Source organism: Vigna unguiculata, chromosome 10, assembly GCF_037176805.1.
Source record: "Vigna unguiculata cultivar grain cowpea cultivar isolate G323 ecotype 2 chromosome 10, ASM3717680v1, whole genome shotgun sequence".
NCBI classification, from domain to species: Eukaryota; Viridiplantae; Streptophyta; class Magnoliopsida; order Fabales; family Fabaceae; genus Vigna; species Vigna unguiculata.
The window spans coordinates 5,205,536-5,220,954 of NC_140801.1; the positions used below are offsets into that span (position 1 = coordinate 5,205,536).

Consider the following 15,419-nt stretch of genomic DNA (forward strand, 5'->3'; position numbering starts at 1 on the left):
TTTGAAAATTTAATTTGTTTGGCCTGGACTAAAGTTTGAGACGAATTGACATGAATTGAAGCTCGAGATAGGCCAGTCCAAACCAAAGGTCAAAATGGGTCCTTTAGGGTGAAGGATGAGATGAGTCAGCACAGGCTAAAGGTTGAACTGATTTAACACAAGTCGAAGGTTGAGTCAATTCGGCACATATCAAAGGTTTAGTCAATTCAGCATAGGCCAAAGGTCAAGCAAATTCAACTTGAGCCAAAGGTCAATTTGAGAGGGCCTAGGTCGACGAATGAGACGATTTAACTTGGGTCAAAGGTCGAGAAAACTCGACCTAGTTGAAGGTCATGATGAGTCGACTTAGGCAAAAGGTTAAGATGAGCCAACTTGGGGTTTACTCGGGCTAAAGATTGAGATGAGTCAACTTGAACCGAAGGTCAAGACTATTTAGTCAGGACGAAGGTCAAGACAAGTCGGCCTAATGTGAAAGTCAGGTCGAATTGAGCCTGCCGAAGATTGAGCAAATTTAGTACGAGCCAAAGGTTGGGCCGAGTCAACCTAGGCCAAAGGTTAAGTGAGTCAACCCTGAAGGTTGAGTCGAGTCAGTTTAGGCCAAAGGTTTATACATGTTGAATTATATTGAAGGTCAAGACAAGTCGGTTTGGGCCATAGGTCGAGGTGAATCGCTTAAGTTGAAGGTTGAGATGAGTTTGCACAAGTCAAAGTTGAAGTTGATTTGATGTAGGGCGAATGTCAAAACAAGTCGGCGTAGGTTAAAAGTTAAGTCAATTCAAGCCGAAGATCAAGATGGTAGGTGACGAAGATGAAAATGAGTCATCCTGAAATTGTAAGACCCGTGAAAATTAATTAATTAAATAATTAATTAATTAATAAATGCGGGTAGAAAGTGCCTTTATGACATTAATTATTGTTTAATGTGACGTGGAAAAGTACTAGCTCAAGTGGTTGAGAGTATTTTGATTGTGTGAGAGGACTTAGGTTCGAGTCCTATGTATGCCAATTATGTGTGTTGTTTTATTATTTATTTTAAATAATATGTATGAGTATGGAATTGGTAATGTAAACTTATATTGATTGGAGTGTATCAATAAATGTGAATTTGCATAGTGGTTGTGCTACATTGTGAGTGGTGAATCAAGGGTCCTGTCGATTTAATCTCGAGTTGGGTAATATGAATGGATGATATAGGACATGTTCTGATGATTGTAGATTGTGGCCATTATTTGTGCATGGTAATGTGTTAATTGTGTTTTGGTATTGTTGGTGGTGCAAATTGGGCAAAGTTGGGTGATTTGAGTGCGTAAACAGACTCGAAAACTTGCAAGTCTCGTCCAAGCGGGTCCACCTCGCCTAAGCGAGAGTTGCAGAGTCTCACATTGGGTCCTGGTTCGTGGTTCTCGCCTAGGCGACCAGGAAAAGGGTTTAGCGACAAGGTCTCTCGCTCAGGCGAGAGGCACTTGCCTAAGCGAGGTCGCGAGGAGAACCTGGGAGTTTTGAGCGCGATATCTCGCCTAAGCGAGGGGTTTTGAGTTTTGAGCGACTAACACTCTCGCCTAAGCGAGTTCTTGAAGTGTGTTCTTGTGTGTTTTGTTGAATACTCGTCTAGGCGAGGTTTTGGTGAGGTATGGGGCGAATGTGTGGCTCGCCCAGGCGAGAGGATCTCACTTAAGCGAGATGACGTGTTGTTGCTACTGTTTTAAGCTCGCTTAGGCGAGGTGAGCTAGCCCAAGCGAGACTGAGGGCTTAGCTTGGGCGAGTGTCCCTGGCTTAAGCGAGTTTATGCGATTATGTCATGTTGTATTTGCTTGTGGGTGTGATTTGGCTACCTTATCTTAAGTATAGGAATTATATGCATGTGGTGTGGCGTTTGGGCTTGAAGGACTAAGTCCAATAGGGGTCTGGGATGTGCTTGATGGTTGGACACATGATGGGCATGGAACTGGTTGAGTTCCCGTCGGCTACTAGTGGGCGAGGAGTCCCTAGTATGGTGATTGCATGTGTCGGGCGCACGATGGGCAAGGAACTGTTATGTTCCCGTCGGCTACTATTGGGCGAGGAGTCCATAGTATGGTGATTGCGTGCGTGCCAGGGTCCAAGTATGAGACTTGGATGTTTTACTACAAACGAGGAGTCTGTAGGGCATGACTATGAGCGGGATAGGCTCATAGGGTTGGACCACGAATGAGTTAGTTTCGTGGGAGCACAGGGAAGTCCCAAGACCTAGTTAATGCATATGACTCATGAAGGATTATGAGGTCATGGTTGGGTGATTTGAAAAGTATGAGAATTTTAGTTATGTTATTTTGGGTTGGGGAACATATTTATATTCATGTATTTTTTTTATAATGTGCATAGCTCACCCTTTCTCTGTGTGTGTGGCGATGATCGGATAACTCGTTATCCGGGAGCAGATGATTTGACAGGTGGGCCAGGAGATGTCTAGAGGCGGAGAGCAGGGGCTACTTGGGCTTTTGAAAGCATTTTTTTTTTTTGTTTTAAGATTTTGATGTAACTTTAATTATGTTGAATTTTTGGTGAATTTTGTAATAGAATAATTGTGAACATTTGGACTATGTTACAGTTAGAATTTTGTTTAAATTCCCCATGTTTTTGGGAAATGATATTTTACTAGATGAGGTATTTAATCTTCTTTTCTATTTTTATTTATTAAAAATTCGTAATATTCCTTAGGGATGTTACAAAAATCGTAAGTCGAATTAAGTTAACTTGAGCTGAAAAATAGAACCGACTTATCTAAATATTTTTAAAATAAAATTTTACTTTAAAAAAGAAATTAAATTGCTTTATCCATCTAAGAAAATTGAAAATCTAAAATATTTCAATTACTTTATAAAACAAACTATTTAATAAATAAAAGGAACTCAATTGTTAGCACATATCGTAATTTATTAAAATTGTTAAAATTCCTCCTCCCAAAGATATTCAACTTCTTTGAATTTCACCTTGATCATTGTTTTGTCAAATCACAATAAACCAATAATGCTCGTTGGGTCTTGATGGGTTACATGTCTTTCCACAACTCTTCTATATGACTACTATTTCATCTTCATTAACATGCTTAGTTTCACACATGTTGTTCTTCCCTTAAATAACTCTACCTCTAAAGAGCATATGACTCCTCTCACATGTAATAATAGTTCTCAAACTATGGTAACCAGACTCAATCATCCTAACTCTATGACATCACCTTTGATATATATATATAATCCTTGTGTCTTTTTCATATATGATCCTTGTAAATTTATATTATTTTTTATTTATATATTCTTTGACAATAAGATTTGAGATCTTCAAACTATTTTTTATCTTAATATATTTATTAAGGACAACACTTACACGGTGAAGAACTTCTACACGATGAAAAAGACTCGCTAATATTTTAGTGTTATTATCTTTTTATTATATGTATTTTATGTTTACTTATTATTTTTTGTTTACTTATTTTGTATTATTTTGTAATATCTATAAGTGAGATTATGTTTATTTATTTTACATTATCACGATTATTATCAATCAAGGAGTACAAGCCACATATTATTTTTATTGTCTAACCTATTACTCGTTTTACTAGTTCACATGCTTCCTTCTTTCGATCTTTAAAATGTTTTGTGTTGCTAATTGTAGCAATAATTTGGTTCCATATTGTGGTGTATTAGCATATATGATTTGCATATCAGGATTACTCACACCTCTTGGAAATGTATTTCAGCGATTTTTTTCTTGCAGTGAAAATATTCTGAATGTTGCTGGTATTTATGGTTAAACATCCTTCATTACTTGTAGCACTCTTTGGTAGGATATGTCTAGTATGCAATAGCATCGTTGTTGTTTTCTTTTGTGAGTTTAATGTTGTCATTTCCTCTACCGTCTTATAGATTGTCATGTTCTGATTTTCATGATTGGTAAACTCTAATGAGCTAATTGATATTACATGCTCTGGTGCATATTTTACTTGCGTAGTGGTAGGTGATGGTTTTATTTTTTTGTTTCAAGGGAATTCATTTATGAAGAAATTGTATAAATGTGATCTTAGTTCAATCCAAATAAGAGATCGAAGTTGATTTTAACCTAAAATCTCGATGTATTAAGTTTATGGATTTTTTTTTCTTATATATTATTTAATTTTATCATTTTTATCTAATGTAAAACTTAGACTTACGTTGGATTAATCCATCAACAAAATCAAATGAATGTTGATAGAGTTTTGTGTAACTTTCATTGTCTTAATCAATAAAGGAAGGAAAGATACGACTAGAAAGTAGTTTTGATTACATTAATCCATAAGTTTATTACAATGTTCATTATCATACTATTATTGAAGTTTTAAATAGTACATTCAACTTGAGTTCCAAGCCAAAGTCGCATTGGACGAGAAGTCGAGATCCAATTAATCATAACTAAGTGAAGACATGCAAATCGAAATTTAAGATACATCAATATGTGAAGCTTAAAAATAGTATGTACCATATAACTGAACAAAAGAATTTAATGAATTGAATATATCGAGAAATCATATTCAAGATACTCGCTGATCATCCAAGTCTTCGTTATAATGAGGATGCACCTGAATGGTACTCATGGAAGTGTGTTCAACCTGATTTTCCAATACCAAGGAGCTCCTTCAAGTTTTTTAAGATGTGGTTGGAGCATCTGAGTGTAAACTTGTGATTGGTTGTCCTATGTTGGTTTTACAAAAAACACTTCCGAGTTATTCTTAAATTGTGGAGGCAATCACAATTACGCTGTGAAGAATAACATATTTATTTCTCCATGTTAAAAAATTCATGTACCAAATAAATGAATAAATTGATAATGAATGTTGTAACAACTATTTGGAGAAATACAAGGTGTAAATCTGATTCCTTGGGCACATCTTCCGGGAAGTCGAAGAAAAGTAAACTAAGCTAAAAATTAAGGACAAAGTTATTTTAACAATAATTTTTTTTTTCAAAATCTGAGATGATATTTTCTAAATAATTTTAAAATATAAAAGAATAGAGAATAAAAGAAAATAAAAATTACTTAAAAGGCTGTCATTTGGAGTTATAATAAAAAATTGTCAAAAAATTTTGGTCGTGAAAAAATCATTTTTCTAAATTAATATCGATTCCAGTAGGTTCTTCGTCTGAACCAGTTGTAATCAGGCAAACGTTGAATAGGTCCCATAGCAGCAATTACAATATCCTGAAATGCCAAACGTAATGTCAGTTCTGAGACAACTGACAGAACAAAATGCCTAGAACATGAACAGGCGTTTGTGTTATTGAAAGATTAACAAGATAAATGGTTCAAGCAAAAACCTTGTCATAAATAAATCTGTTAGCAACACGTTTTATTGTGCTTGCATCAACAGCATCAATTCTAGCAAACAATTCTGCAAATGGGATTCTTCTGTTGTAGGTGAGTAGCTGAAATGATGACCACATAAAAAAGTAAATAAAAATATCAAATGGAAGCAACAAAATATTGTATAGATTCAATTATTTGTGGACAGGGTAAAGTGCACTATTCTTATCATACCCTTTTCCTTTTCTTTATTTTTGTGTCATGAAAGTTGAGTTAAGATTTATTGTACCTGGCGCCCAATATCTTCAGCTACTGGACTTGTTCCATCAATGTGGAGCAGGAGTGAAGATTTCAACTGTGAAAAACACAATTTTTAGTAGCTACCAGTGAACAGAATACAAAAGTAAATTGAGCACAACTAATCCAACATATCTTTTGCATGTGTTGGAAGTCTCACATCAACTAGAGATAAGACAATTTTATAGTATATAAGTGAGATGCAGACCTCACTTTACAAGCCGGTTTTGTAAGGTTGAGTTAGACTTAAAACTCAGGAGGTGTGTTGAAATTCCCACATCGACTAGAGATAAGACAATTTCAATATAGTATATAAGTGAGGCGTAAACCTCGTCTTAGAAGCTAAAATCCTATTTTGACATTGAATTAGCAGGATAAAGAAACTGTGCAAAATAGGAGCAAAGGTAGACAGACACCTGATTACGAGCTCGAATAACATCATCTTGTGAAACCTTATAAGCCAACTTGGTTGTCTCATACATTATTGCATAGCTTAAGTCATCCAAGCAATCCTTCTGAAGCACAAATTAAGAATGGATCTTCTTCATTAAATAAAAATGTAAAGATTATCGTAGACCCAGAGGTTGCAGAAGAAAGTGTATTTTCCATACAACTTGTGCATGATGTTCTTTAAAAAAACTGCTTGAAATAAAACAAATGCATTGTGAATCTCAGAATCTACACACTGACTCACCTTAGCAACAGCATAAACACCAAAGAGACCTGTATCCTTATAATTAGTATTGAAGGCCATCATGCTTTCTGCAACTTCATTAATGCCAACTCGTTGCGCCAACGCAGAACTGTAACAAGTAAAATTTAACTCTGTTATGCGATCATGAAGAAGCAGAGCACCTAGTTTTTTTTTTTCTTTTTTATCTTGGGATTGAAAAAGTGGTCAAGTGTTGTACCCCATGTGTTTTCCACCTCCTGTGGATTTATTCCAAGAACCCAACATAGCTTGCATGACCATGAGAGCAACGGAATCAGGATCTGTCCATGCAGCCCCTTCAAAAGCTACAGCAAATTGTGCAAGGGGAATATCATCATCCAAAATTCTAACCTGTTTTTATAAACACATTAAAATAGCCATTAAATTTCACTACACAACAAGACAGTTTTTTCTGCACAAAACATGTTTACTCTAATAATCTTGCCTCGGAACCGGTAAAAATGGCTGGTTCTTTCGCAGCTAATTGAGAAGCTGTGGTGGGATCTCTTGACAACTTAGCAAACAATGTTTTTACTTCCTCTACAATTTCTTCATGCTTCACAGCTCCGGATGCGGCAACCACCTAAGAAATCAGACCCAAACCAAACAGGTATCACGCCATTTTGTTGTAAGAAGGGTTAAAACGCAAAATTGGAATGTCACTCTTTAAAATTTTGATATATTTTAGTCTTCAAATTTTAAAAATAATGAATATAGTTCTATTTATCCAAATTCATTTTACGTGCTAAACTAACTTTGAGATAGAATGTATGAAATGGTGCAAACAACTTAATCTCCAACTCAACACACCGACAAATCAAAAAGATTTAAAATAATTGAATTAAAGGGATTATATACATTCATTTTTAAAGTTTAATACCAAAATGTATCAAAAGTTCCAAACCAGAACGAATTCTAATTTCAATAAAAATGTTTAGTTTAGAGACTAAAAGGGTGTATATAGACCAAATTATATTAAAGTTTATACCATTCTAGGAGCTGTGTAGTGTGTCTGAATGTAGTTTTGCAGATGATCTTTAGTGATTGTCTTGATATTCTGAGCAGGTCCAAGAATTGTTCTACCAAGTGGACTGTACTGGAAAGCAGTTGCATGTAAATGGTCAAAGATTACTTCTTCCATTTGTCCCTCAACCTACAAGCAGTTGCACATCATCAGAATATCACTGTGTTAGCTTTTCATAAACCAAATCATGAAAGAAACAGGAAGATAGAAAGAAATTAGATAAACTCAAATAAGTAAAAGAGTGATATTGTATAGCACTTAAGACGCGCAGAAATATATAGTATATCATACATTTCTTTTATGGTCCAATGCTTTCTTCTAATGAAAAATCTCAATAAATAAAAAAATAATTCAATTCAATTCAATTTCATACTCTACTGTTCATCAACTCTCTCATTAAACCAAAAAAACACCTACATTCAATTTTTCCGAAAATAATGCCTTCATATTAACATAGAATAGAGAAAAAACAAATCATGAGATCCTAAGATTTTACTCGTAAGAAACCTCTACACCAATCACATCAAGAACAATCAACACATTCAATATCAGAATACACAACAACCTTTATCCTCTTCATCTCCAACAATTCAAAGCAAACAAACACACAATCGCATAAAAACTAGCATTCAAAATCAACACAAAATAAACAAGAAGAAAAAGATTGCATTAACCATTTTACCTCTTCCATTTCCCTCAGAATCACGTCACGCTCACGGATAATCCTATTATCATCGAACTTCGAATTCTGCAAGATGTCAGCCAGAATATCAAGAGCCTTGGGAACATCCTTGTTCATGACCTTAGCATAGTACGTGGTTTGTTCGCGTGAGGTGTACGCATTGAGATGCCCTCCCATGTTCTCGATCTCCTCCTCGAGCTCCCTCACGGTGCGCTTCGCCGTGCCCTTGAAGATCATGTGTTCGAGGAAATGCGCGGTGCCGTTGGTTTCCTCGGTCTCGAACCGCGACCCGGCGTCGATCCAAACGCCGACGGTGGCAGTGCGTGAGGCGAGGGAGGACTCGGTAGCGACGCGAAGGCCACTGGGGAGCGTGGTCACGCGGGTCTGGGGCGCGGCGAGGACGCGCGTGTGGTCGGTGTTGGAGGGGACGGGGCTGCCGTGCTTGAGGAAGCGAGGGTCGGGGTGGTCGAGGCGGCGGAGCTTGGCAACAGTGGCGGAGGCGAGGCGGTCGTAGAGCATGGGCGGGGAGGGGCGGGAGGAGGTCAAAGGGGCGGCGGAGAAGGGGCGGGCGGTGGGCGGGAGGCGGAGGAGGAGGCGGCGGGTGTGGGTGATAAGGTGGTTGGACGCCATGGCGGGTGGGTATGTGGGTTGGATCACAGTGAGGAGAATAATGATAACATTACAATGTTAAGAAAGAGAGAGTTATGAGATGTAAGAAAAAGAAGGAAAAGAAGAAAAAGAGTGTGTTTTTCGCTTATGTGAGGGAAAGGATGAGTTTCACTCAGTGTTCCACTTTCAGTAGCATCTCATTCGGAATTCATTTGACCAATGCCAAACACACAATTTTGTTTCTTTTTTAAGCCACAGAGTTCGTTAGGTAGTTACCTTCCCCAAAAGGTGGAGGATATATCTCTCCATTTTCTATTCAAATTTCTCGTTTCATATTAATTTTATATTATTATTACTATTTACGTTGTGCAGCTTCTCTGATTCATGCAACGTGATGCCATAGCAATAAAAGCATGCAACGTGAACTCGAAGCAAGAAAGACCCATTGAGCTTTCTCATTACAAGAAGAGTCGGTTAAAGAAGGAAGCTATTAGAGTGACTTTAAAGTAACACTACTTTGACCATAAATATTAAAGTGGGTTAAGGATAATCTAGACGGAAGCTAATACTTTTCAAAATTAAAAATTACTATAACATGACACATATCAAAGTATTAGAGAATTGAAATAAAAGTAAAATTTTAATTAAATTAACTAAAATATTTGGTGAGCCCAAAGCTCTCCCACGATTGATATTTTTTGGCATTTGGCTCCGACGGTCATTTGGCTTCTTCTGGTTTTCGAGCTACGAGATTTTCGCATATATTTTTTTATCTTTAATCATGAAAAACGTCAGCTAGACAGGCGCCGGTAATAATAATAATAATAATAATAATAATAATAATAATAAAAATATATATATATATATATATATATATATATATATATATATTTAGAAGAGTGAGATGAATTGCATTTTTTTAATAAATTAAAGGTTTTGCTATCTGTATGACACGGGTTAAAAATAATTAATACGTATATTTTTTATGATATTAAATAAAATCTAACTTCATAATTATTAATATAATTCTATTTTATTTAAAAGATAAAAATGTCCATAAATATTATACAATTGTGTTTAATATTTTATTTAAGGAAAATTATAAAATAACTCTTTATTTTGACTCCTTTCATTACTCCATGAGGTGGTATGCAGATGTGGTTTTTATTTTTTAAATTAATATAAATTTAAAAAAAAATTAGAGACAAACATGACTTTTATTTTTTTTATTAAAAATTCTTTTCTAGAAAGACATTATGGCACAATGCGCAGGAGAGGTGAAAATTGAAGGAATGAGAAAGTGTTGTCTTTGCATTTACCAAAAAGAAACGAAGAAAGGGAAAAGAAAGAAATGGGAAAGGAAGAAATAAGAAAGGAAGAAAGGATTTGTCTGTGCCCAAATTTGTACCTGTTTAAATCAACTACACTTCTTTAACGTGTGTTGAAGTGAAATCGAAGAAGAAAAAGGGAGGAGATGAACCTCGCGGAGTTAAGGTTTTTGGTGTTTACCGTTGTTCATTCATCCCAGTGGTTGGTAGGTCTTTTTTTCATTTATGTAATACGCAAATATATTAGTGGTTATTTTTTTCGAAATCACCATTGTGGGTTTTTAGGTTAAGGAGCTGAGATTTTGTTTTCTTTATGGTGGCATAGTCCTGGGAGTCATTCTTTAAAGGCAAAATTGATATCTATCTTAAGCAAGTGAATTGCCGCAACACTGTAATCGAAGAAGAAAAAGGGAGAAGACGAACCTCGCGGAGTTAGGGTTTTTAGTGTTTTCTGTTGTTGGATTCAGCCTAGTGGTTGGTAGGTTTGGTTTCTTTTTTTTTTTTTGTTTCTGTAATACACAAAACACGTTGGTGGTTTTTATTTTTTTTGAAATCATCGTTGTGGATTTTTAGGTTAAGGAACTGTGATTTTTGTTTCTTTTTGGTGGCATAGTCATGGGAGTCATTCTTTAAAGGAAAAATTGATATCTATCTTATGTAGGTGAATTGTCGTAGCACTATAATCTTCATTGTTAAATTTTAATAACTAGTGGACATGTTTTTTATTACAGATAATGGCTATTTCATCTTAATGAAGTATTTCTTGGTGTGTATGGTTTAAAATTTCCATTTTTCCTTCGTTTAAAATAAAGTTCTTCTTTCATTGTCAAATTCAGACAAAAATAAAATATGTGGTGATCAATAATTGTTTTTTTTTTTGTCATCATTACAGGAGAAGAAGGACATTTGGCTTAGGTTTTGTTAGAGAAGTGTCAAGGGGAAGAACGAACACCAGCAACACGAGGGCGAACTAAATTTTTCTGAGTTGGGTGAACCAAGTGTTGGTGATTTGCATACACCTCATTCCAACCACCCCAAAGGCTTTATTGAATTTGGCGATTCTGGTGAGAGGGGTCATGTTGACAAGGCTGATTTTCCTCACAATACCTCGGATCAAGTTGTCCAAGAAGAACATATTCCAAATGAGGAAGCACAACAATCCGAAGAGAGCAACATGTATGTGCGGCGAAGGGATGCTCCTCAGATGCGTGTCAAGAGTTTTGTAATAAGAACTCCTTTTACAACATATAGCAGGAGGAAGCGCCATAAATAGTTGATTTAGAAAAATTATGTTTGTTGTAGTTAGGATTTATATTGCTAACTTTGGTATTTTTTTAAGTGTAGACTTTGTGGAACTGATTTATGAGGAGTTTTTGTTTAGCTTATTGATTGATTTATGAAATTCTGAGTGGTTTATGTGAAGTTATTGTTTGCCTTACTTAATTATTGTGTGGGATATAGTTGTTGGTTTGTGGAATAGTATGGTGGTGGTTATAGCTGAATATTGTTTATCCTCATTTTGATTGAGTGCAAATAAAGTGTATAGCAAGTCAGCAGTTAATATGTAACTGGTCATCAATTTAGTAATATTGGTTAACATGTTTAAACCTTTACCACATAGACCACAAATAAGTAATTATGTGCAAAATGTTGTTCACATGTCAACACTTAATATTTCATTGATCTGCATTTAAAAATCCCAAAGTTATCATGTCTTTCATGTTTTACCAATTATCCCACACCAAGTTCATATGTAATATGTGATGTAAGACTTGTGAACCAATTATCCCATACCAAAATTGATGTTCTTAAAAAAGGTTTACTCTAACCTCGTACCAAATTTTATTTACATGCACAAATTATTTGGAGTAGGTCAATACTTAATATTTCTTCAGTTGTCATATAATTTTTGCAAAAATAAGAAGTATATCATGTTGAAGTTGTGGATGAAATATCCCACACAAAGTTTGATGATGTTGAATACGTTGCATATATGTAATTAAGGTGTTATATTTCATTAAAGATGGACTACTTATTGACACCCTTACCCAAATACCTTAGATTATGTGTGTGTTCAAAATGTGAAGCGTAGATCAACACTTAATACTGAAATGGTCATTATTTAAAATTACCACAGTTATGATGTATGTGATGGTTTACCAATTATCCCACACCTAGTTTGGTAAGGCTTTAATCCGTAGAATATATGTTAGTAAGTTTTATTAATTAAAAGATAGTAGGCTTAGAAGAAACCCCGAATTTTGAGGGTGTGCAAAATGTTTAGTGGAGGTCAACACTTAATACTTTATTGGTAAACATTTATTATTGCGATAGTTGACATGTATGTCATGTTCCACTTGTACAACAATTTTCCCACGGCTCATTTCATCATGGTCAATATCATGCATTATATCTTATTCAATTTATGTGATTGACTCTAAGTGAGGTTCATATTGAAACCCTTTCTATACAACACAAATTTTGAGGGTGTGCAAAATCTTTATTGGCGGTTAACAATTAATAGTACATACATAACCATATAATATTTCTTGAGTTGAAATCAATGCCCTGTAGGAGGTGTGGAATAAGCTCATCAACGTTTGTTGTTGAAGTGACAATGAGTTACATGGATACCAAAGTGCACAAAATAATTTTAATACCATACATAGTAATGAAAATTAAAAGTAAAAATTAACAACATAAATGCAAAAGTTAAAAATAAATAGCACAAAAATTAAAGCCATTAAACAGTCGTGATTTACGTTAGTGATATATTATCCAGAATAAAAGATTCAACTTTGGAGCTCTCCTCAACCTCAAAACATGGAATATTGGTGGATGGAGGAACCATCCTCTACACTATATCCTCCAAATTGACAGTGTCAGTAGGTTGCATGTTGGGCTGCTCGTTAAGCTGCATTTATGTTGACGTTTACTAGCCATCTTACTTACAATTCCTAAATAACAGACCAAGTTCATTGAAATTCATCAAACACATATCTACAAAGGAACACATATAATTGTAAATTGATCAGATGTGCCAAAGTTAATCACCCCATTAACAAGTTGCCACTGCTTTAACATGAAAGTTCAAAAAATTGAGTGATACCACATGCTTGCAAAAAATGCAGCAGATGTCATCACTTGTGTGAACACAAGTCATCACCAACAAATCAGACAAGTTTAATGAACTTGGGTATGCAACCACATGAAAGACATATTTGCAAATCAATGCAGATTATCCAAAATTAATGACCACATTAACAAATTGTCATTGTTATAACATGAAAATTTCAAAAATTGAGTCATACCACATGCTTGCAAAAACTGTAACAGAGGTCATCACTTGTGTGTACACAGCTCATCACCAACAAATCAGACATGTTTGATCAACTTGGGCATGAAACCACATAAAAGACATAATTATAAATCAACACAGATTATCCAAAGTTAATCACCCCATAAACAAGTATTGACTGGTATAACATGAAACTTCAAAAAATTGAGTGATGCCACATGCTTGCCAAAAATGCAACAGAGGTCATCACTTGTGTGCACACAAGTCATGAACAAAAAATTAGACAGTTTTAATCAACTTAGGTATGCAACCACACGAAAGACATATATACAAATCAACATAGATGTGTCAAAGTTAATCACCCCATTAACAAGTTGTCACTACTATGACATGAAAGTTAAAAAAATTAAGTGATACCACATGCTTACAAAAAATGCAGCAAAGGTCATCACTTGTGTTCACATAGGTCATCACCAACAAAACAGACATGTTTAATCAACTTAGGTATGCAACAACATGAATGACATAATTACAAATCAACACAGATTATCCAAAGTTAATCACCACAATAACAAGTTGTCACTGCTATAAAATGAAAGTTCCAAAAATTGAGTAATATCACATTCTTGCAAAAATTGTAGTAGAGGTCATCACTTGTGTGGACACAGGTCATCACCAAAAAAATCAGACATTTTTAATTAACCTACTTAGAAAACTGGTATTCATGCACCTATCAAAGTACTTGGTTCATTAAAAAGAAACTTCAACTAATTTCACATCCAAAGTAAACCCAATGAACTCTATCACAAAAAGATACTGACACAAACACAACAAACAGAAACCCTAAAATCAACAATCATCTACTTCAAATGAAAAAAAAAATCAAAACTTTGGGCCTTTTAAACACTAAAACACACCCTAACAGAACAAATAAAAAAAAATTGCCATACCTCCAATCTTGTACAACCACCGTCGTTCTTAGAGTTGCAACCTTCGAAAACAATGGTTGAACAACCCAAACCCAATGGAGGAGCCACTTCACCTCATTAATTAAAGAAACTGTGACGAAACTCCCTTTTCATAGCAAACGTCGTTTCCTTCTCTACGAGAGAGACTAACACCCTTCGTCAACAAAAATAAAATCTTCTCTTTAACCCTTTCAAGGTTTGGTCGCGAGAGAGAATTTGTCAGGCTATTTTCTCCTCTCGAAAACCCATTCAACAAAACCACGAGGTGCTATCTTGTGTGCTCACGACGTTTTCCGTCAGGCTATTTTCTCCTTTCGAAAACCCTTTCAACAAAACCACGACGTGCTATCTTGTGTGCTCACGACGTTTTCTATCTTCCTTTGTCAGACGAACCTTCAATACTGCGCAAAAAAGTCATTCTCGTTGGGGTGAGAAGAGAAAGAATATGAGTGCGCGAGAGACAAACACAGAAACACTCCACAAAACTGTTTAACTTTTTTTTAAACACCCTACAAATTCAAAACTTCGTAAAAAGTCATGTTTGCCTCTAAATTTATATATATATATATATATATATATATATATATATATATATTAATTTGAAAAATAAAAGTCACATCCGCATGCCACCTCATGGAGTAATGAAAGGTGTCAAAATAAGGAGTTACTTTATCAATTTCCTTTATTTAATATTTACCGACCAAAGTTCAAAAATAATTAAATAATAAAATAATTATATTTTAATATTGTTAAAAATTAAAATATAATTAAACATAACAAATTTTAAATTAACAAATCAACTAATAAAAAATAGTGTTAAAGATATAAAAAGTTTACAAAAAAAAATAATTACACTATCAATTCCAGACTTCATTGAGTTTCCTTTTTTTGACTTCTTGATAATCTTTTGCAATATTCCTCTTAGCTTAACAAAATCTCTTGTATTAAAGAAACTGACAATATTTTAATATCAGAAATTATTAATTATAAATACATAAGGCTAGCAATATGCCATAAAGATATTTTTCTTGCTTTTTAGTAAAGACCTTAAAATTCCAAAATGCTTATTTTCCATTATTTCTTAGAAATTTCAATGGTACTTTTGTCTTTATAAATTTTGTTATATGCATTTATATCACTGTAATTAATGGAGTTAATTATCCCAAATTTCAATGTAAAAATAATAAA

At 34.6% G+C, this 15,419-nt stretch overlaps 1 protein-coding gene across 1 annotated transcript; it reads right to left on the bottom strand.

Moving 5' to 3' along the window:
* Window positions 1-4,321: 4,321 nt before the first annotated feature.
* On the bottom strand, window positions 4,322-8,818 carry LOC114167595 (putative mitochondrial-processing peptidase subunit beta, mitochondrial). Its single transcript, XM_028052698.2, has 9 exons — window positions 8,029-8,818; window positions 7,311-7,475; window positions 6,768-6,905; window positions 6,522-6,673; window positions 6,305-6,413; window positions 6,027-6,125; window positions 5,603-5,668; window positions 5,328-5,435; window positions 4,322-5,211 (listed from the first exon to the last, which is right to left on the bottom strand). Exons 1-9 carry the CDS (start codon window positions 8,656-8,658, stop codon window positions 5,125-5,127), a joined length of 1,554 nt encoding a protein of 517 aa, XP_027908499.2. The 5' UTR covers window positions 8,659-8,818; the 3' UTR covers window positions 4,322-5,124.
* Between the last annotated feature and the right edge of the window lie 6,601 nt (window positions 8,819-15,419).

What these genes read in the sequence shown, in the direction of transcription:
- LOC114167595 (XM_028052698.2), bottom strand. Translation starts at nt 8,658, where the DNA reads ATGGCGTCCAACCACCTTATCACCCACACCCGCCGCCTCCTCCTCCGC. An exon ending in ACTACACAGCTCCTAGAATG is followed by an intron (nt 6,906 to 7,310) that starts GTATAAACTTTA and finishes CTGATTTCTTAG; the next exon opens with GTGGTTGCCGCATCCGGAGC. An exon ending in GTGTTTATGCTGTTGCTAAG is followed by an intron (nt 6,126 to 6,304) that starts GTGAGTCAGTGT and finishes TTTGTGCTTCAG; the next exon opens with AAGGATTGCTTGGATGACTT.